At 35.3% G+C, this 23,312-nt stretch overlaps 1 protein-coding gene across 1 annotated transcript; it reads left to right on the forward strand.

The window, feature by feature from the left end:
• Positions 1-382: 382 nt before the first annotated feature.
• On the forward strand, positions 383-15,418 carry Smp_198670 (putative myst histone acetyltransferase; the record flags this gene model as incomplete). Its single annotated transcript, XM_018799988.1, has 9 exons — positions 383-515; positions 1,899-2,417; positions 3,290-3,362; positions 3,397-3,581; positions 4,446-4,535; positions 6,518-6,664; positions 8,014-8,131; positions 9,003-9,149; positions 15,249-15,418. The coding sequence occupies exons 2-9, from the start codon at positions 2,187-2,189 to the stop codon at positions 15,416-15,418; spliced, it is 1,161 nt and encodes a 386-aa protein (XP_018653846.1). The 5' UTR covers positions 383-515; positions 1,899-2,186.
• Positions 15,419-23,312: the final 7,894 nt, after the last annotated feature.

Consider the following 23,312-nt stretch of genomic DNA (forward strand, 5'->3'; position numbering starts at 1 on the left):
CAAGGTAATTTTAGGCTCTGCGGAAACGTACTCAAAAGCTGAACGTCAAACTCATCTCATCTGGATTTGCTTACGCACTGTATCTTTCGATATATCCATATAATATTTTTTCGGGTTTGTACATGTTATTGTCTTCCCATTTTTACTTTTAAAATTTTGACATCCATCCACTCAGACTGAAAAGATATAAAAATCCGCATATAACTGCTAAACTGACTAGTGGATTTGATAGATTGCTACATATTGGAAATTGACAAATATCTCTAACCGTATTGAAACAACGAGAAGTGAATTGCAAGGAAATCAATTAGTTTATACAATATCACATCAAATACATTGAAGTAAAAGGTGCGCAATATTTAGGTGGTGCGCAATATTTAGGTAGTGCGCTACAATTAGTTCGAACTGTGACAGTCATTCTCTCTACATACTGTGCATCATATGGAAATGTATTTGTATTTGTTTTATTGGTTTATCACAAACCTCGCGATCAGGCCTAGCAAACGATAGCCTTGGTAAGCATTAATACGTTGTCTTTTCACTTGATGTCACTATAAAATCAATAATGAAATATTTGTGGAAAATTTAAAGAATTGGAAACGCAAGTAGCGCTTACTCGTATTGTATGTTTACACTCAATTAGCTGGTGATGATTCTTTTTTGATAATATTTTAAAAGAAGTAATGATATCATCACTTTTTGAGTGTTTCATGCAGATTCATTCTTGGGTATTGGTATTTCTTTCATAATCTAAATAATAATGCAATCTTAAAATGTATCTCAATCTCTCAGATTAACTTTTTCATGAGATTTTTATTGCCGGGTAGATTTTTAATCGACACAATTTTTCACCTGAATTGTTTGTTAACAGCTCTTTTCTAGGATTGACAAAACGATGCTTATATGTGACTTTTATAAGCTTTTGCGGGTAATTGGAATCGTGAAACATGTAAGAAGACACGGAAGGCTCCTGTATTATATAATATAAGTACTGTTCGTTGAACCAAAATAATTAATTGTTTTTGTCAGCACAGGTCATATCTGACTTTTAATCCGGTAACCCTGATAACTTCGAGGGGACTATAATTGATGAACAACTTTTGAGCAATACCAGTGTTCTTGGGAAACTTTAGTCACTTTGAAGCGTTTAACTAGGGTATAGTATATGCACGAAATTTTGGTTAAATTATCTAGCTGTTAGGGCATATCAGTCAGTCAGCTACAACGTAGGACCAGGCACATTTATGCATCGGTCCAAGTTGCCATACCTCGTTAGCACAACAAAATGAAAACTGGATTCATAAAAATGGTTAATTTAGTGGTGGTAGAATATAAAAGGTTGTATATAAGGATATAGTATAGGAAGGAAGTGACAACTGTCCTCATGCCTCTAACAGCACTCAAGACCACAAATTAGGGCATTTTCAGCAAACAGTGCTATTTTTGTTAACTAGAACCAAACATTTCAAGTTTTTACGTCACTTCAGTGTAGTGAGAGATGAATTTCATTTACTCAATGTGGGATTATGCACTGGAATATAAGGTCAGTGACACAATGCGACTGGCCAAACCACAGTAGGTAAGAGGAGTTTCGAACCTATGACTTACTGGTTAGAAGCTGTTATGTTTTTACATCCAGGTCATCGCGTTCGAAGCGGTTTATGGGGTTTGTGAATCTGTATTTTAATATTTATAGTATGTCTTATCCCATTATTTTACCGTTTATTAATAATCACGTTGAGAAAAATCTAGAAAGTGATTGTTTTGGATTTGCAGGTTAGTAACATCTAACTGCTTAAAGCTTCGCAACTTGGTTTCGAATCTGATTTGTTCTTATTGCTTTTTCTCTGTGATGCATTTATTTTTGACTGGGATGTTTGTTTAAATTTCCATTCCAGGTCAATAAAAAGTGATCAGTTTTCTCAAATGGAAAGACCTGTGCCATTTTCACGTTCCAAACTGCCTAAATCTAAGCATCGTTTTGTCTCATGGTCTGTGAAGCAAAAACAGAAAAGTAGTTATCTGTACTCTCATTCTTGTTTTCTATAGAATTCAATCAGGCCTTATCAGCGAACAGTTCAAATATCCCTCTTAATTGTCCTTTAATTGGATGTTCTGGGATTGGTCATATTAATGGCCGAGATACTGCACACGTGACCCTATCTGGATGCCCTTTGTATCACAATATGGGCTTTGTGAAATGGGCGGAGATGCGTGCTCGGGAAGAAGGTCTTGTTGTTCCAGAATCCATTAGACGGATATCTCAAAACTCACCATCGCCTTCTAAAGTTAAACATAGGGTCGACCGTTCACATCAGTTTAAGACTACACAAAGGGAACCTATGCTTGATGATTTAGCTAGTCAAGTGGAGTTGTATCAGTTTCGTCGTGCTCAACAAAGATTGGTTTCAACTTACGTAAGCAGATATAAGATTTATTCGTTTCATTTTGTTTATTTCCAACTTAAAGAATCTTTTTAAATATCTCATTAGTGCTATCCCATTTTCGATTTTTGTTTTCATAGATTATTTTTAAAGCTTTAAGTTTTGTGTGTTGGACATTCTGGTCCCTTATTTTGTAATGCTGATCCTGAAAAACAATTTCATCTTCGACTTGGTGATTTTAAGATTTAACTTAGTTATCTCATCGTTTACACCGTCTGTACTGGTCTTGACGTATTTTATATGCTTGTACTAGGTGAAAAGTCTCGTTGTCGTAATGGTTTGTATCCGAACTTCGACTCCTATTTGTGAGCTGGTTATACCGCATAAAAATGGGAAAAACGTGAAACAGATTAGTGGATAATTGTCTTTAATCCTACATGTTAAATATCTTTGACTTTCTACTCCTTTGATAAACAGATGTTTACACGTGACATATACGGTAGTTCACTACCTATTTGATGGTTTGAAATACCTTAAAATTAGAAGAACGTATAGGTTAGTAACCACAAGACTCAAAATCAACTCAGGAATGCACCAACTAGTGTTAAAAGCATACGCTTGTTTGTTTAGTACTGAAGAACTTTAAGACTTTCTAATCAAAGATCACATGAAATATTGTTAAAGATAAATCATAAATGCAAACCACTGTTCCTAATGTTAGCTTTAATAAACTTCCGTTTTTGGTAGTTATTTCATCGCATTATACGACGGTTTGATTGAAAATGTCATTATTTGACCTACGTTTATTTATTTTCGTTTCAAGTCTTGCTTGTCTATTAAGAAATATCTTAAAATCAGTTAAAGATGGGTTTATTGTCTATTTTTTATTTTTTTCTGCATTCAAGGAGACGGATGCCCGGGAACATTTGCTTCTGTGTGCACGAGTAGCTTCGAATTCAGGAAATGTACCCAATAATGGTAGTTTGTAATTTTACATCAAAATAAGATTAAGCATTTTCCGAAAATATCGAGTTCGCTACAGAACAGCGCATACGTTCTGTTATTTTTGGGACATGGGATTTACAACCGTGGTACCACAGTAATTATCCTGCCGATTTGAGTTGTCTACCTACCATATACATTTGTGAATTCTGTCTATCTGGAATGCGCCATACAGTTGCATATAATCGTCATAAAGTAAGTGTATTCGTTATATTACTCTTGCTCTTTTGTCTACAAGTTATCACATTCCCATAATTCCCTTCATATCACCAATAATTTTGTTCACGTAATACTTGCCGTATAGTAATCAAAGTAATCCTTGCGTTTTACGGATTAATGATTCTACTTATTATAGTGAGGAAAAGTATGTGATGATATAGTTTTAAGTTAAAATGTTTGGTGTCAACATGTAATTACATCGATGGATGATATTTGTTTAGATCTAAATGGCACCGTGAATTTCTGTAGACTTTTTAATATGTTCTACTTTCCAGGACTGATAAATAGTAGATGCAATTCATAGAACACAGACATGCTTATCGGCGTCCGACAATGGTGGTCTTTCTTGACTTAAAAACAGAATTTGACTCTGTAGACCGAGAGGCTCTGTGGCAGTGTGTCATTGAAAAGTGTACCCCAGAAACACATAAACCTTGTGAAGGCTCTTTACTCGAACACTACCAGTCGAGTGAGAGCTTATGGCGAACTGTCATATGATTTTACAACCTCAAGTGGTGTCCGACGAGTCTGTTCACTATCTCCATTTGTGTTCAATTTCATCATAGACCTACTGCTAAAAATAACGTTCACGTTGACTGAATTTTCGAGCACTGATCTCCTACCAGGAGGTCCACTTATCGACTGATATGTATATATATATATATTTTATGATTGACTGAACTTCTGCTGAGTAGTAAACTTATTTACTACATACATCACATTTTCTTATCCTTTTTCTCACATATCCCTACTGTTTGTCTTTTTAATGATTTCATATTTGAATAATTGTCTTTATTTTGTTGGTAAAGTGTTATTCATGTATCATGATAATCATTACAGATTAATTGTGATCGAACGTTTCCTCCAGGTAATGAGATATATCGTAAAGAGAATTTATCGTTCTTTGAAATTGATGGACAAAAACATCAGGTAAGTATTCTTAAAAAAAAGTTTTGTTTAATTTCTCATGGGTTTTATTGATAATCACAAGCAAAGATGAAATAAAATTAATTCTCATTGGAAAAGCCAATGACTGTTTGGACTCGGTAGCGAAGTAGATGGGGCATTTAGCGTTTAAAGCGAAAGGCACTGAGTTCAAGTTCAGGAGTGAATACTAACCTTAAGATCTAGGTATACCCTGGTAACGAGTCCCAAACAGGTTGAAACGCACTTCATGGATTCCATTGCTAGCTTGAAAATGCTCGTAACTGGATGACAACATGGAGGGTATCCGCTTAGGATGTGCATATACCAAAAGGAACTGACCGATTTCAGTTTTTCGTCTCAAAAACGAGAATATTCAAACACTCATAAGTGACGTATACATATTTTGGAATTTTTAACTTTTTCATTAAACTCGTAAATTACGTAGATATTAGAAATAAGGAAGTAATATTTTCTGCTAATTTATCATAATCTTTTTGATCCGTTTTTGTAGATTGTTTGTAGGAAAGTAGAATCTTTTAATAGTATCTCCATCATTATTTGAAGACTTCTTAATATACACAGAGTAATTGTGTATGTATGTAAAGTTAGTAGTTGTGTATAGTGTAAAATATAGATTTTGAATGGTTCACGAAACTTTCTCATTGAAACATCTTTAGTTACTGAATTGTAACTTTTGTAAATTTCTTAAACATAGTTCCTATTGTTTTGTTTGACTAGTGTAAACTTTTTGTTGTGTAGAAAGGATGAGAATATAAATGATCAAAATTTTGAAATCATAGATTAATATCTGGGAATTAGTTTTTTTAGCTTATAAATTCTTTATTTTCAAAGTGGAATAGTCATGTATTTATCTTCTTTTTTTCACACATTGTGATGTCTTTGTTTTTTCCAAATCTGATGTTAGACAGATAGGTCATTGATTAAGAATTTCGTTACTCGTAGAAAAAGGATACTAAGTGTTGGTTGGTGATGGTCAGTAGAAAACTCTGAACATAAGTTTTGTTCTTGGGGGTATTCGTCAGCAAGGTTTATTTGCAGTTTTGGGAGGAAAATGCTCTCCATATGATTCGAACCTGGCTTCACGGATTGAGACATGACTACGAATCTATTCAGGCTATTACTGATATCCTGTGGGAATGAAATAGTTATAGTTGATTGCTTATTTGCGTAGTGACCAATGTCGTTTCTATCTAATCCTTAAATATTGTTCAAACCACATCACTACCTCCAAACACTTATCATGTGAGCGTAGTACACACGATATTGACTTAAACTATTAGCTACACTGCCACTTGATCGATAGAATTTGGTCAGCACTAAGGGAATAAAAAAACGTGATATTGATCACTACTACTTGGTTACCAATAAATTATACAAAAAAGACAAAATAAAAATATAATTGTTGTTCATGGATTTATTTATATATCATGATTTTTAATGTATCAAATAACTAACGCATGTAAATGACAATGATTCACCACAGGAAGTTTGTTCTTGAAGCAATGAAAATAAAACCATTCAACTTGATAATATCGTCATGTGGTAGGCCAATTTTAAATTTTTCACAAGTCAAATGTTTGTATCTTTGTTTACTTAAAGTATATTTTATATAATTTTCACATTGTAGTTAGTTTTATTGGTCTATTATATCGGTAATTAGTATCGTGTATTGATGTTTAGCTGGGAAACAATTAAGAGTCGGTTGTAAGTCGTTAGTTTGAATAGTAAACATTGTCAGTTAACAACGAGCGGTATTCTTTTTAATCATATAAATAGCTTGATTACATCATTGTTTTGATTATGCTATAAAAAAAACATATTACTGTACGATGTATACCTTAAATTAACTTGTCATTCTATCTGTCTATCTATTAATATTTCTTGGTAATTAGTACATTTTAAAAAGAAGATTGTTTAGTGATAAGTCTTTATATTAATAAAAATTTTGTCAAATTTTTCAACAGGAATACTGTCGAAATTTATGTTTATTAGCTAAATTATTTCTGAAACAAAAAACAGTTCATGAATTAGATCAAGTTCCTGCATTTTTATTCTATGTATTAACTGAAACAGATCAAGATGGTTCACATATTATTGGTTATTTCTCAAAAGTAAGTAAAATATACTCGTGGTTTTATAAGTTTTTAATGGTGTTAATCTTCTCTGAACTAAATAATTCAATTGTTGTGGCGTTCATTGTCATTCTGGCGCTCCCATGGTAGCCGGTGATCAACGATTGATTCATACGCCATTTGTTCCTTCAGGATACTGGAGCCCATGTGCATCATTGGTTTGGAATCTGGGTTTTCCAACTCCCCTAGGTGGACTTGCCGTGTCCACCAACCCGGTTAAAGCGCCGGACATTCGCTTTTCGTCCTCCCAATTTCGTAAACAACACCCCCGCCACGGGAAGGCAGTGAGTAGGACTTCCCTAGCAGAGGCTATATACGCGTGGCCATATGAGAGCATTTGGAGAGGGAGAGCGGACTCTCCCCACTCTCGGCCGTACCAGGGCATTCGGGGGCACTATATCCAACTGTACATAGGCATATAAGCAGAGATGAATGCTGGCTAGCAGTGGAATCCAGGGTGTACGTTTCGTTCTATTTGGGGCTCGTCAGCTGGATGTACTTGCATCTCAGAGCTGATGTCTACTTCAGGACTCGAACCTAGTACCGTTCGCTCCAAACGCCATCACGTCATCCATTTAGCTACTGAGTCCAGATAGCCACTACCTTGTGAAATGGGGTGAAGTTTTAATTCATTGTTGTATTGGTTGCTTGGATTTTACCATTGGTGTTTAGGATTGAAATTGATCAGTTTCTTATTGGCATATGTGCATCCTGTTCGGATTGCCTTAAATCACAAGCATCATAAGCAGAAATGGATGGTGGCTAGCCTAAGGTTATTAGAAGAGCTTAGGAAACCGGTCCAATCGTTCAATCAGAAGATTTATCAGTAGTCTTCTCTTCTTTAGTTTTTTCGTAGAAATCGTCACAGAGATGTTTGTTAACTTTTTTTGAATCACAATCTGATGTATTCTTATTGAGTGTAGTGTATTTACTTCTTTGGCTCACTTAATGACACCTATCTTTGCATTATCTAATATTTTTGAGGCATATTATTCACCTTTAGTTAAATTTAAAAAATGTAGGATTTTTAGCGTAACCAAAGGAAGCGGGTTCATTAAAGGGGATTGTTTCGAAAGGCAATAATTAAGGTTGATTAAATATCAAATTTAAGGCTTATAAGTAAATACACTTACATTGGTCATTCAAACAAATCTTCTACCATTTAATTAATGTGAAGAGATTATTAAAAAAATCTTCTTAATAAATTTCAGTATTAGAACATTTTTCGAACTTCTTTATCCGTTGTTGTTTTGAAGCTTCCTGGTAAATTTTCTTTGTTCTTGGATTGTGATTAATGACTATCGTCATACATTTTATTTTTCATCTAGCAAAAAGCTGATGATCAACGTGACAACTCCGTCAATGCTGTGTACAATAATCTTTCGTGTATTCTCATTTTACCACCGTATCAATGTCGTGGTTTTGGTCGTATGCTTATTGAGATGAGTATGTGTATATTAAATATTTATGAAAATTGTCAATCGAACTACTTTATAAAGGCTTCCCTTAAAATGTAAAATTCGTTATATTCTAGTCAAACTTCTAGTGGTCTTGAACAACTAGGGGGGGGGGAGGAAGCGCCGACTTCAAGGTCGGTCAATACTGGCTCCGTATTTTATAGATAAGACATTACAGTCGGCAATGGAAGTCCCATTCTTTCATTCAGCATCGCTGCAAGTGCTGGTCGTGTGAAGGAAACCCTTCATTATTATTATTATTATTATTATTATTTTATTTAGTATTATAATCTGGTACAATATAGAATTCTCAGCACGAGTTATTTCAACAAGCTTTTTACCCAAAAAAAAACAGAAAAGGAATAAAAAAGGTTTAAGAAAAACTGAGTTTATACAAATTATCAAATTTGAAACATACTTAAGAAGACAGGTTATTTACTAGGTCAACTCTAACAGCCTGTTCGTCATTCACCTGTAGGGTCCGCAGTATGACGTCTCCATCGGACTTTAAGGTCCTGTTTTTAGTCTCACCATTTTCTAACTGACTTGTGTGGCATGGTAGGACCTAGAAGAGATAAGTGCCCTGACCAAATATAGCTCCATCAGTTCATCAAGATAAGGTAATCTGATCACCATCTTACGGTAGTGGCTACAGTTGGGTATTCTGTAACAACTATCTTCTAAAGAATAATCTTACAGTAGTCTGTGTTAACTCCTTAGTTTGGAATTGAAGAATAATGATAAAATTTATGTTGAAGCATTTGTCTTTGATTTTCGTCTAATCGTCATATTCTTCCTAATACTAGTTAAAAAATACAATTAATTTTGTTTCTAAGAAATGGTTATTTCTAATTTCAAAGGTTATATTTTAAGTCGACTAGAACAACGTATTGGTACACCAGAACGTCCATTATCAGATTTGGGCATCATCATTTACAGAAGATATTGGCGTTTTGAAATTTTAAAATACCTATCGTCATTCACAGCTAAGTCAATTAATATTCGAAGTAAGTGACCATAATTTACGATTCTTTTTTCAAAAAATGTGTCATTTATTAAATTTTCAACGTTTCATTTCGAGACCAAAGCAACAATCAGATGTATTTAAGATGACTTCAGCAATCGTTCTTTCGATTAAAGCAATTTTAAAACGGAAATTACGTCGATGGTTTTAGTGCTGCATCACAAATAAGGTTTTTAAATGTATTTTCAATAAAGTAATCGATTAATATGTCACTGTTTAACTAATTGAAAAGTTTGTTTTTTCGTTTGAAAATCTCATCTGTCGTTCTACGTCTGGGTTGGACATAGTCTTTAAAAATTTCAGGAATAACAGTTAGATAATCGTATGAGGTGTGATAGTACTATACTTGTCAAAAACTTTCATCCTCCAAACGTTCTATAAAATAAATTTGTGCGTAATGCATGAAATGTGACATGTAGTGTAATCCAGGACGCTAGTTTTGTCCTGTTTAGGACTCATTATCCAGATGTACCTGTACCTCAGGTTTAATGTTCACTCTGGAACTCGAACTTAATACCTTTTGCTTGAAACTTCAACACGTTATTTACCTACCTGCCAAGTCCAGATAGTTTCTCATTTGTGCGACGGGTATGAATTTTAACTTAATTTGTAATTATTTGGATGATTCTGTTGTTGATATATTGACTGAAATTTGATCAGTCTCTGAGTGAGCATCAGCTTTAAGGTGCAGATACATCTAACTGATGAGTCCCAAATAGAACAGGACGCGCATCGTGGACTTTCCTACTGACTACGTTTCATTTATTTTTCTATACACTTGTGGCTATATAGGGCCAGTCAACATAAAATGCACATATGCCAACCAAGACTAATCAAATTTCAGGCTAAAATATCAGAAACGAGATGATACAAATTTAGTTATTATGATATTACCTTGGTGCCAGGGAACAGAACGTAAACCAGAAGCGCAATAATTGGACGAAGCTAAGTTATTATTCTGCATTCCAGCCCTGTTAAGTAGAAGAAAAAGACCGAAGTCCACAGGAAAAATATATAATTCCACAACCAACCCGGAAGAATGAATAACAAGCACCCAAATCATACATAAGCCCGAGAATGATAGGTTCTAGGTTCGAATCTCGTGAGGTGGGATCGTGGCTGCGCACTGCTAAGGAGTCCCGTACTAAAACGAAATGGCCGTCCAATGCTTTCAAGTTTTCCATGGTGGTCTAGCTTCAATCTATTCATGAATTCAACTATTAAATTACTATCATATCCACAAAACCCCTCTCTAATTACAATACAAAAGCGTCCCTGAAGAGCGTCACAAAATAGAGTGCTGAAAAAGAAGACGAACCAATTAAATTTAAGGTCCTTCCGGGTGGGTAACACAAATTAAAAGTAATAATGGGAGCTTTTGGCGCGAAGACGATAGATCCAAATCTCCACAATGAAATTACAAAAACAGGATGTTTACGAATTGATTTCTGGGGATCTAGTTTGTCTAACACCTCTCCTTTCTAATAGTGCATATTCATGGGATTCATCTGCGTCTTGACTGTTTGTCGTCATTGTTGAGATAAACACCTGATACGTAGGTTGATTTGTTTTTGGACTTCTTCCTTCATTGGGATCAGTAATAGATTGAAGGTATCCATCAGAACTCCGAGCAGAGATTTCTGTCGACGGGCGATCTTAGGCTAACTGTTTCCTTAGTTTGTTCCGGTGCCGAGTCCACCTATCTCTTCACACCTCCACTTCATACTTGACTTGTCCTCGCTTTCCAATCACATGTGCTCCCCTCCATGTATCATGGTTTTGTCTGTAGTCCCCAGTAAACACCCGAGACCCAACTCCGTTCTTCGGTAGCTCCTGGTTCTCTGTAGCATCAGGTTGTGGATCGTCCTCAATCTTCTTCCCATGAGGATCTCTACTGGGGATTTCTGCTCTGGTAATGTATCGTCTGGTGTCGTTCGGTAAACAAATAAAAAGTTCTCTAGTAACTCGATTGGCGTCTCCCTCCCTCTTGACTTGAGTAGGCCTCTCTTAGACGTCTCCACAAACCTTTGTCCTTGGACGTTTGCCTGCGGATGATAAGGGGGAGAGCGGGAATGTGTGGTGGCCAGTCATTGGTAAAATTCCTGAAACTGACAACAAAAGAACTGAACCATCATATGTTATAACTACATCAGGCAGTCCGTTCTGGGAAAAGATCTCCGTCAAGAGCTGTAGCGTCTTAATTGTCGGTGGTAGCACAATGGGTTGATTTCCGGCCATTTCGAAAACCAATCAACTACAACTAAGTAAGTAGTTCCGTCGATTGAGCTGGCTGCTTGGGTTGTGGCCATACAATCGGTGGCACTTTAATGTCAAATTTTGCCACCTATTGGCACTGCATGTATCTGCCTACCAATTCCATGATGTACTGGTCGATTAGTGGCCAGTTAGCAAAACTCCGGACTATGGAATTCATTCGTTTTACTTCAGGATGGCCAATATGAAACTGTTTCAGTACTTTCGGTCGTAGAGGTTTCGGCACCACTAGTCTCTCTTCAAACATCCAGCATTCGTTTACGATGCACAACAAATCTCGACGATGGTAAAGTTGTTTCATGCCACCCTCAAACACGGTAGACGGCCAACTGCTAATGGTGTAGTATATCAATTTTTTAATGATCGGGTTGTTTTTGTAATTGACTGGAATTTCTGATTATGATGTTGATCAAGAATAAATGGCTCTCGTTAGGTAACATGCTGCGTCGTGGTCTTTTGTTGAAAGGGAGGCGATAACCGTGTATTTTTCTGCCTTAGCGTGTTTACTGATTATCTGTGACAAGGCATTTGTCTGACCAAAGTGTTGGGTGCTCCGGTATTGGGTTTAGGGATCATAATCTAGTGGGATCAAAGCCTAACCTTGGAGGCGACTTGCAGACTGGGCTGGAATACCAGATTTTGTGCCAAAATTTTTGAGAAGAGGTTTATTGTCTGTTAGCAATGCGAATCTCCTACCGCATAAGAACTTGCGGAAACAACTCAGCGGAGATAAGGGCAAGTGCCTCTATCTTTATTTGACTATAGTTCTTTTCTGCCAGAGTCAATGTGTTGTATTCGTGTATAATAGCTCGGTAGCTGATGTGAGATGACGTCACAGTCCAAACTATGAAGCATCCGTAGCCACCATGATTGGCATGAACAGATCGTAGTGTGCCAGTAACAATTGAGAGCTAACAATTGTCTTGAATTTGCAGAAAGCTACTTCACAATCTTTTGTCCAATTCCAGTTGGTGTTCTTATTTAGCGGACGATTCAGTGTGGACCGGATGTCATGCATCGACGTTACGAAAGCTGAGTAATAGATAATTAATCCCAAAAAGGATCATAGGGCAGACACATTGATGGTAGCAGGCGTTAACTGTACAACTCGAATATTTCGGGGATCTAGTTCGCAACCTGCGGCGTCAAAGATAAATCCCAAATACTTTACCAACTTTAAGAAAGATTGACACTTTTCTGGATGTAGCCGAAAGCCATTATCACAGATGCGTTGTAGCACGACCTTCTTGCATTTTCGTTGCTCTTCTAATGAAGTGGCAATAACTAAGGTAACATCAAGGTAATTTGTGATACCCAGTAGGATGGTATTCCGTTAGTTGCTGGAGGATAGGTGGGGCTATCTTGACTCCAAATGGTAGACGGTTATACAGAGCCAACCCACAATGGCTATTAATGATCAGTAGTTCTCTCAATTCCCCAGCCGCCTCCATTTGTTAATTAGTATCAGCAAGGTCCAACTTCGCGAATAATATCCCACCGTTTAGCATAGTGAACAAATCTTCGGGAATAGGCAGTGCGTAATTATTTTGTTCAAGGGCTGCATTAAGGCCTGTATGTGCGTGTTGTACCATTTTTCTCCATAACCACAATAGGTGCTGCCCAAGCAGAATAAGAAACAGAAGTGATAATTCCTTTTAATTTTAGGAGATTGAGTTCATCAACTTTTGATAATGCTGCATATGGCACTGGTCTCTTCGGACGAAAGACAAGTTTAGCCTCCGGCTTCAACCGAAGGGTTGCCTTCATAGCGGAGCGCCGACCGGGAGATATCTGATAACTGCGTCCGTAACTTCTTTGTATGTGCTTCAGGTTCCAGGGCTTGTCTTGCCAGGTGTCATATGGTACTTAATGGGACTTTAGCTAGCTGCAATCGGTCGGACTAATCTAAACCAAGTAGATTTAAATTAACTGGCGTTGCGTAGTATATCCCAGTGAGCACCGATTCTCAGAAAGAAACGTCACAATCTAGTTGGTCGAACAAACGCAGATAACTACCACATGCTGTACGATCCTTTTATATTGTTGGCTGAATGCGTGGGCTGCCCATTTCGATCCAAGATTTACGGAAGGTAATGGTAATATCTGAAGCTGTATCTATTTGGGATCTAAATGAATGCCCATTAGTATTAAAAATAATAAATTTTCTTTCACTTAGGGTTGTGCTCTGATACGATTCTAGTAGGTTCAACGAATTAGCGCAGGGTTTAGAAACAGGCTTTCTTATGTTTATGGACTGATATGGTGGTTGGTTTGATTTCCATCTTTGACAGAATCCATCTTTGTGACCAATGGATTTACATTTCCTGCAACGACGTTGCTTGAACGGATGTGTTCTTACCGAATGCCACGCAACACAGTGCCAGGAGGGATCCGGAGGGTTTGTCTTCGTTTATTGAACTGAGCTTGGGTAAGATGAGCTAGGTATAACAGGCCCGAGTTTGACAGCGTTGGATGGTTGCTGGGCTATGTGAACTTCGAAGCGGTCGTAATCTCCACACTGAACCATAGTAGTATCGCGCTGAAGATTAATTAGCCTTTGTTATTTATTTGCAATATCACTCAGAGTTAGTTTGGGATCCCGGTCCAATCGACACGGTAGCCGCGTCATAATGTCACCAAAATTTTGTAATTGTCGACTGCAGATGAGGATGACTGCTTTAAACTGGTCTTCAGTCAGTGACTTCAGCCAGAAGTGTTTTCGTTCGCTTAACGATGCCCCCATACGTAAGGAAGTCAGCGTCTTCATTCATAATCAGCTTGTTTGATGGAGAGTATGCAAATTAATTATATATGACCTTTTATTCTTTTATTTTCAACAATGAAACGTGATTATAAATGTTAGGACCAGTTCATTATTATTATGATGGTTGAAATTTCGGTTTCCTATGATTTGATGATTTATTTTGTTGGGTTATTAAAAGCTTTAGTTGAAATTTAGACGGCGGTAGTTTTGTGTGTTTACTTGTCTTTGATTTTAACAAAGCTAGTCTAACCTTATATAATGTCCAGAAATTCATCTTTCAAGAGATCCACAGTTGCATTAATCAGTCTGACTACCAATTAACATGGAGATATATGAAGCAACTTCAAGTGGAAACAAGTGTTCATTCTTCTAAAAAAAATGATTGATTGAGAAAGCAGTATAATTGCATAAGTGAAAATATATTTAGAAAACCATTAGCAAGCAAAGTTACATGCTACGAATGTAAGTAGAACAGATCTGGTCTATGGAAATGTAGCAGAAATGGAGTTGTACATTAGTCTTTTATCTTTAAGTCCAGGAAATACAATACATTAATCTTATTTCACAGTGTTTTTGTTAACTGACAATCGAAGTAGACTTATTGTTACTCTTATTGATCATTGGCAATTCCCCACTGATGGATTCTATACAGACCCTTCTTATTTATAGTGTAAATAAATCGGCTAAGTAAAAATATCATATAAATAGTACATTTTTAATTTAAAATAAATCATACTTTGTAAGTTGTATTCATCACAGATTGATCTCAGTTAGGGTAACATTAGAAACCAGGGTGCATTAAACAACTTTTTACCTTAGTATGGGATTCAGCACTGAGCACCTTCAACCCTTCTAGGGATCAAACCCTAGGGATTTCGGATCTATGCTATTAGTCTGTGGTGAATAAAACCTATAAACTACACTGGTTTCCACAAAATCCCTTCAACTAACCTAGAATTTGTTTTTGTTGAAGAATTTTCATGCCGATAAATTATTATTATTGTTATTATTATTATGACGGTGATGAACTCACATTTTTTCCAGGTATGAGTCAAGAATTAGGAATAGCAGTTCCTGATATTGTAAGCACTTTATTAGATATGAAGATGCTTGTTTGCTATCGGACACAATATTACATAATCAATAATAAAGTAAGTGTATTTTTCACTGTTTTCGTTTTTGGCATATTGTATTTTTTAATGGTGAAAAGGTAGTAATAGTAACAGTCAATTAGTCAGTCAGACGCAACATAGAACCTGGCTTATGTGTACATCGGCTTAACTTGCCATACCTTATTAGTACAGACAGATGAAATTGTCAGTGCAAATCCCAGAATATTAAAAGTGTTAACAGTATTGATGGTAACAAAAAGGATTAGGCATCGAGGATACGATTCGAGAGGATATAAATTAGTAAGATTAACAAAAATTACAAGGAATTTAAAAACTTGGGATCTAAGAGGAGGAAAAATGTGAGTTCATCTGCGTCATTGCGAACGATTTTTAGCTATATCATTCGGATAATCTAACCACTGATTATGATAACCGCACAGACCTCAACTAGGTAATCTAGACTCAGTGGTAGTTAGTGTCTTTTATTTATTTCTTTAAACAAGAACAGAATTGTACTTAATTATGCATAATATTTCTATTTAAATTATCACTACGTATATGGATATAGAGATAACAAGCTAATCAGAATCGAGAGAATAACTTCTTGGTTTTTTTGCGAAATTAGAAAAAATGAATAACTTTTATCCTATATCATATAAAATCAGCAACACGAATATCTGGAAGGTTGAAAACGGTAACTAAAATTAATCCCTTTTTTGCCATTGTAGAGGAAAAGTGATAGTGTATTGAACGATAAATTAGGTGGGGATAACCAATTTATTGTCTTATGTCAAATTACACAGTGCCTAAGTAAAATTTGCAAGTCATACACTAATTATATTATTTGCACATCTTTCGGTTGCCCCCAAATGCCCTGGTACGGCCGAAGGTGGGGAGGGTCAGCTCTCTCTCTTTTTCTCCCAAAATGTTCTCACATGGCCACGTGCATACAATCACTGACAGGGAAGTTGTACTCACTGCCTTCTCGTGGCGGGCGTGTTGTTTACGAAATTGAGAGGACGAAAAGCGAACTTCCGGCTCTTTAACCGGGTTGGTGAACACTGAGAGTCCACCTAGTGGAGTTGGAAAACTCTGATTCCAAACCAATGGTGTACATGGGTTCCAGTACCCTGAGGGAACAAATGGCATATGAACCAATTGTTTGTTACCTGCTACCATGGGACTGCATCTGCTGACGTTGCTCTACTGCCTTGTGAATCAGACGTTTAGGTCAAAGGCTCGGGATGTGGCCTCCTAAGAAAACCACCTGCTTCTGTCTGAGCACCCGGGCAGTATCATAGCCCACACACAAATCAGGTGACTTGTGTGGCGCATATGTATTTTGTGTCCCTTTGTACCAATATTTATGTGTTCAAATAAATAAATAAACTTCATGATTATTTTAATTCTTTTGTTTCTACAATTACTTTCTGTTTCCTCACCTGTTCTCTCCAATTCAATCTTCTGCTGACAGGTATTGAACTTCTGATTGCTGCTACATATTACTTATATCTGTCAACATAAGTAGCCTGCACAACAAAAGTATCAAACATTTAAAATGCTGAGGTCTTTCTCTCTAGTTTATATACAATAGCCTGTTATGTCTGAACGATAATTGAGGTTGTAACTTTCGGAAGTATTTATATAGCGTCCTTTGCTCTCATCTCCTATTGAATGCATCAACTATTATTATTATTATTATTACTATTATTATTATTATACATTTGACTATTTCTTAACTATTGCCAATAATTATTCATATTCTGTTCCATTCTTTATTAATTATGGTTTAATAGTGTCTAAAAGTATGATTTCTTATTTGGTATGGGTTTTGGTCAGATAATCCATTTATATAAACAGGTGTATGTTTGAGTATTACTGAATATAAATTTATGAGTGTCTAAAATATAAGTAAGGAAAGTTTGCTTGTTTGCTGTATTCTCTTGTCGGACTCAACACTAAGACAGAGGAAAGGTTTAAATTTTAATCTGATAGGCTTTTGGACTGTTTCATGACTGATCAAGGTAAATCATTGTCGGTCGAATAGTGTACTCGGTTGAAGCTTAAGATACTAGTCTGTAGATGAAATAAGTATACCCTGGCTGGAGAACAGAACATATTTGCGGGCAAATTGTGTGTACGTATATTTCAACCATTTATCTGTTTATATACATGAATTAACAGATCACAATTAATGAATCATAATTTATACGCAATCAAACCAAAAGGTTATAGAAAACGGAACAAAATGTCAGTAATTAATTAACAATAGTTAGTGGGTCCAAAGTAAACTTACAGTGCGGGAGATATAGAAATATAATAATGCAGTTATTTAATAATTACACAATGTTTATTTCTCGTAATTGGTTCTTTGTAAAATAATTCTGAAAGTTACCACTTTCTCGATAATCGTTTCGATTACAGCAATACCTTTGCGTGCTTTCTTTCTCATTCACTATTGCTATCGAATCATTTCAGTGTTTTTTGACGTTTCCTTTCATTTGAGTTAAAATCTATATGGCAGCTCGATTTCGTTCAATTCACTTTATTTTTCTGTCAGATAACTATGACAAAATACACTCATCAAATATCTCTTAGTTTTATCTAATTTTATCTTAGGTTTCCTTGGTTATTGTTTTTATGATATTTATCTTTGAAGAGGTAGTTCTTTGATTTCAACGTCCACAGATATAAAATCCCACACGAATCCATTGTTCATATAAAAATGATGATTGTATGGTCTCTGAATTTTCAATTTATTGTGACTAGTTTTCATTCCTATCTAGTTTAATAAGAAGGAATTGGGATTTATAACATTAGAACTTCTTTACCCGCCCGCCTGTTTTCATCATCTCTGATAATATTTTATAGGTATCACGTGATTGCACCATTCGCATCCCTATTCAAAATAAAAAGAAACACTATTTCTAGATTTCCAACTTAGTGTGTAAACAGTTACATACTCTCTAAGAGAACTAAAGGTTGTACGTTCTATTTTATGTGAGTTCGTACTTGAAAAAAGTTGTCATGGAGTCGCTGACTATAATAAAACAATTTTGCTTGTGTTATATCATGATTTCCAGTGGTTCTCAAGCGGATATCATTTCATAAATGGGAAGAAAGTGAGTTAATTAACTCATCCACCAACCACTTAAGTATTAAAAAAACTAATGACACTACTCAAATGCCGGAACGGAAGTAGTTTGAGCGTAGTTTGCACCTGGGATTTAATAGCTAAAAGTTGATTACCTTAATCATTAAACTATAATACAAATTCATATGTTCCAAATTTATATTTGCTGATTATTAGTTGAACTTTATTTATGCTGTTAATAATTTGTTACAATTATTCTTATATTTTATCTTATTTTATTTATATTTTTGTAGCCTGATGTAGACACTCTTTTGAGTACAATTAAACCGCCTGCTACTGATCGTTGTATTGATTCTACATGCCTTCATTGGACTCCTAATGTTAGTAATGTCAGTCAGTTGAGTAAATCGCCTAGTAGTAGTACTCTTAGTATTAGTAGTACTATTAATCAAAAGCTTCATAAATCTAGTCTTATGTCACCAAATGATTCAATTGGAGCAAATATTTGAAGATTTTTCTAGTTTAATTATTGTACATTGAAATATTGTAAGGAGTTTTGTTGTGTATAATCTAATAATAATACTATTATTTATGTTCTTATTCAGTTTCTGATGTAGTTTTCAAACGTAAATTTAAGATAACGAGAGGAAATCATATTTTTTTGTTACAGCCCACAATGTTCGATTCTGCTACCGATACACACACTACTGCCAATAAGAGTGAGAAAGCTTTGGTTAGAAATTCGAATTACATGCGCTCAAGTCTATAAGTCTGTATATGCTTGACCCAGACAAAGATTTAAAGGCTTAGATTTTGACTAGGGGCGTAATCAACTGCGATAGTGTGCCTCGTTTGTAAATTCTGATTTATATTGTTCTCGCTCATCCTTCTAAAAGAGTATTATGGAAATAGTAAAGATACTTCAGTAAACAACAAGGGTACCTTAGTTTTACGGTTATAATTTACGTATTTTTTATACATTTTTTTAAAACAGATGTTGGAAGCATTGTAAAAGGTAAAATTTGATCATAAACTATACGAAGGTGTTGTTTTTGTTGTAACAATTTTGATGAGTTTACTTGGTGCTCATCTGATTTAATTTTAATATGACAGGGATATTTTTGAATTCAATCCAGTAATTAAACAAAATAATATATATCTCCCCATTAACTACACTTTTAGTGATATCAGTATTATCTTGCTGTTTATACTGAAGCGAATGAAACAGTAAAAGCTGGTCATATGATAAAATGATTGTATGTTCATCACTTTTATAATCATAGCAACTACTTCAAACGGTCATATCAGTCAGTCAGCTACAACGTAGGACCAGGTACAGTATGCATTGGTCCAAGTTGCCATACCTCGTTAGCACAACAAGATGAACACCGGATTCATAGTAGTAGTGGCAATATATAAAAGATAGGCTGTATATAAGGGTATAGTATAGGAAGGAAGAAGGTTATGAAGAAATTTTAATCTCAGTTTAAGGGCAGACAAATAGTTTATACATCTATGCCATTGTGACCGACTCTCAGTCATGTCACCCAGAGTCTCCAACCATTGGTTACGATAGTCTTGCGGACCCCAACCAAGTAGTCTGCACCTACCAACATGACTAAGACCGGAAGTTATTGACTTATGCCACATTTTGGTTTGGCCGTCCCTAACTTTCTTCCAACCATCCCCAATACTAGTCAGCATAGCGCGTCGTGGTAATCTGTGTTCAGGCATACGTAACACGTGGCCCGACCATCTCAGTCGATGAACATTTACAACCTCATCAACTGATTTACCATCATTCCCTAATACCCTGCGTCTAACCTCACTATTACTTAACCGGTGATCCCAGCAGATCCAAGCAATATTTCTAAGACATCTGTGGCCAAATACTAGTAACGTACGAGTATCTCTTACTCTTAATGGCCACGTTTCGCAGCCATGAAGTAAAACAGAACGAACTGCCGCACAGTATACTCGTCCCTTAATTGATAGACGGATATCTCGTCTTCGCCATAGGTGACGTAAGTTGGCAAAAGCCAAACGAGCTTTTCGAATCCGTGCTGAGATTTCATCAGACACCAACCCATTGGGGCTGATCAGACTTCCAAGATGAGTGAAGTTGTTGACGCGTTCGACTACTTCACTCCCTATCCTTAGTTCAGGTGTTGACGCAGGCCAGTCCTCGAGTAACAATTTACATTTAGAGGGGGAGAAACGCATCCCAAATATCCTGGCATTATTACTCAGTTCTAACAGGAGACTGCATTTTGTCAGCGTCTTCACCAAACAGGACAATGTCATTTGCGTATTCTTAGTTGATAAGTGGATCTCCTGGTAGGAGATCAGTGCCCGAAAATTCATTCGACGAGAGTGTTATTTCCAGCAACAGGTCTATAATGAAGTTAAACAAAAATGGGGATAGAGGACAGCGTCGTCGGACTCCACTTGAGGTACACCTTTCAATGACACACTGCCACAGAGCCTCTCGGTCTACAGAGTCAAATGCTGTTTTTAAGTCAAGAAAGACCACCATTGTCGGACGCCGATAAGCATGTCTGTGCTCTAAAACCTGACGAATTAATGAATATGTGGTCGATGCAGCCACAGTCATATGATAAACTTCTTAATCGTTTCAGACTAATTTTCATACCGTATTATCAGATTATTGTTTTTTAGTTGTACTATGAATCAAAACGCTCATATCTACTACTCACGCTCTGATATATGTACACTGGTAGTAACTAGTTCTTGACCATGTGATAAGGTTGTTAAATTTAAACCTTCTAGAATAAATAAGCGTATTGAGTATATTATGCACGATTGAATGTATCCACAAGAACTCAATACAAGTTATTGTCAATCAGTGATGTTTACTTAATAATGAATCAAAGTCGATATTCAGTTTTCTTCAGAAGTCTCAGAACGTACTTTGATGGTATGATAATTACTGCTAAACAATAGGGTTAACTTTAAAGATGTGGAATGTTGTGGTTCAAAATTAATGGTCTACTTACCTCATAAAGGTGCAAGTAGTGTTTCGAGCTCATGTTACCAGTTGAACAGAGCTCTTTATGTTCTTTTGGAGATTCAGTTTCTCACTCAATGGTTCTTTATAAGAACTTTTCCTGTTTTATATTGTTATTTCATTGTCATAGTTCACATGTACTATTAATAAAATTGATTTTTTCATTGTTTCTTTCATTTACGTAACTGTTCTTATTAAATGACTTATCATGTTTTCATAGCATAATTTATTTTCACTTTAAATAACATTGTTATCTGATATAGTAATGAAGAATCGATGTTGTCCAAAACGACAATAAAAGCTCTCTATTTTCAAGGGCGTAAAACAACTAAAAACACCCCTCACTTCAGCCTAATAGCCTCATAATACATAAGAATTTAAAACAAGTTATTTCATATTCAGCCCTGATATGTTCTGATTAGTTGAAATGGCTTGTTTTGAGAATAATACATAATCTTATTTCAATCAAAATAAAATTTTGTAGTGAAATAATCAACAAACTATTTATCTCGATAGTGTAATAAGAACATGAAGATTATCAGAACTATATGATGATTTATTAGCGCAATACATTTCGAACAATCTAATCACACATAATAGATTTGTTAAGAACATTTATATATAAAAATAAAAGGTCAATTAGACTGAAAATGGGGGGGGGTTAAGAGGGGACAAGGATAATAATAATGTTAACAAGAATTTAAAATGTTAGTAAATTTATCGTTCAACTCAGTAGATATAGAGTAAAATAAGAAGAAATGTTACATAACCGAATAATTTTCATTTTTAAGCTTATTTTTGTAAAGAAAATTACACTTTCTGTGCAAGCAAATAATGTATTAACGAATTTCTACACTTATGCATTATGTCTCATGATAACTGTTTATTTAACACTCCTGTTGTTGTGTTATTTATCTAGTATAATTGCTCTTGAAATGTTACTTTCATACCAACTCAGTCAAACTGAATTCATGTCGACCGAATTAAAGGATGTTTGTTATCGAATAGACGAAACTAGTTGATAACGTGAATTTCATCAAAATTGTTACTTTGTCTATGCTTACTTGTTTCATTCATTTGAATTTCTAGTTTCGATAATTTCTTAGCTATTATCCATATATAAGTTGCATATGAAAGACTTGTTACCATACTTATCAAAAATAATATTATTAAATTTATTTGATGCTGTAAACACCAGTCTTTCACCTTATAGAAAACAACAATAAACAGTATTTAAATGTGATTTTTCTCTATCTATATTGTATAATGTCATTTGAGTTTTAATATCTTTTTTTAAAGTAGAATAATGATATTAATCTTACTGATGAAATGATATAGAAGGATTAGATGAGGAGTTTGATCATTATGAAATATAAGGAACAGTTGTATGTGAATTAATGATTCAATGTATTTCCGTTAGAAATGAAAAAAAACGGTTGTTTGCCAGTTAAGTTGTTACATTTTACTCCATTAACTCTGTAATTTTGGATTATTATTGGTAATATTGGTACTGTACTAATAAAGTCATAAATTAATACCACTTAGTGAGACATCAGGTGTCGGATAGAAGAATGGTTAAAACACTCAACTTTCAATCAGTAGGTCACAATTTCCTGACCTCACCTTCAATTTAAACTAATTGATGTAACTAGTTTTCACTTAAAAACATATTGAAGCTGATTTGCATAATCCTGTACTTAATAAATAAGTCGGTTTATTTTTTGTCAAAAAGACCTACAGTAATTGTAGATTTGTACTGACAATCTAGGTGGGTCGGTTTATTCGCTCACTGATAAGATGTAAATTTCAAATATTACATAATACCCTTTGATATTCGATTTGTACACTTTATTATATCTTAATTTTTATACCTT

Source organism: Schistosoma mansoni, chromosome W, assembly GCF_000237925.1.
Source record: "Schistosoma mansoni strain Puerto Rico chromosome W, complete genome".
NCBI classification, from domain to species: Eukaryota; Metazoa; Platyhelminthes; class Trematoda; order Strigeidida; family Schistosomatidae; genus Schistosoma; species Schistosoma mansoni.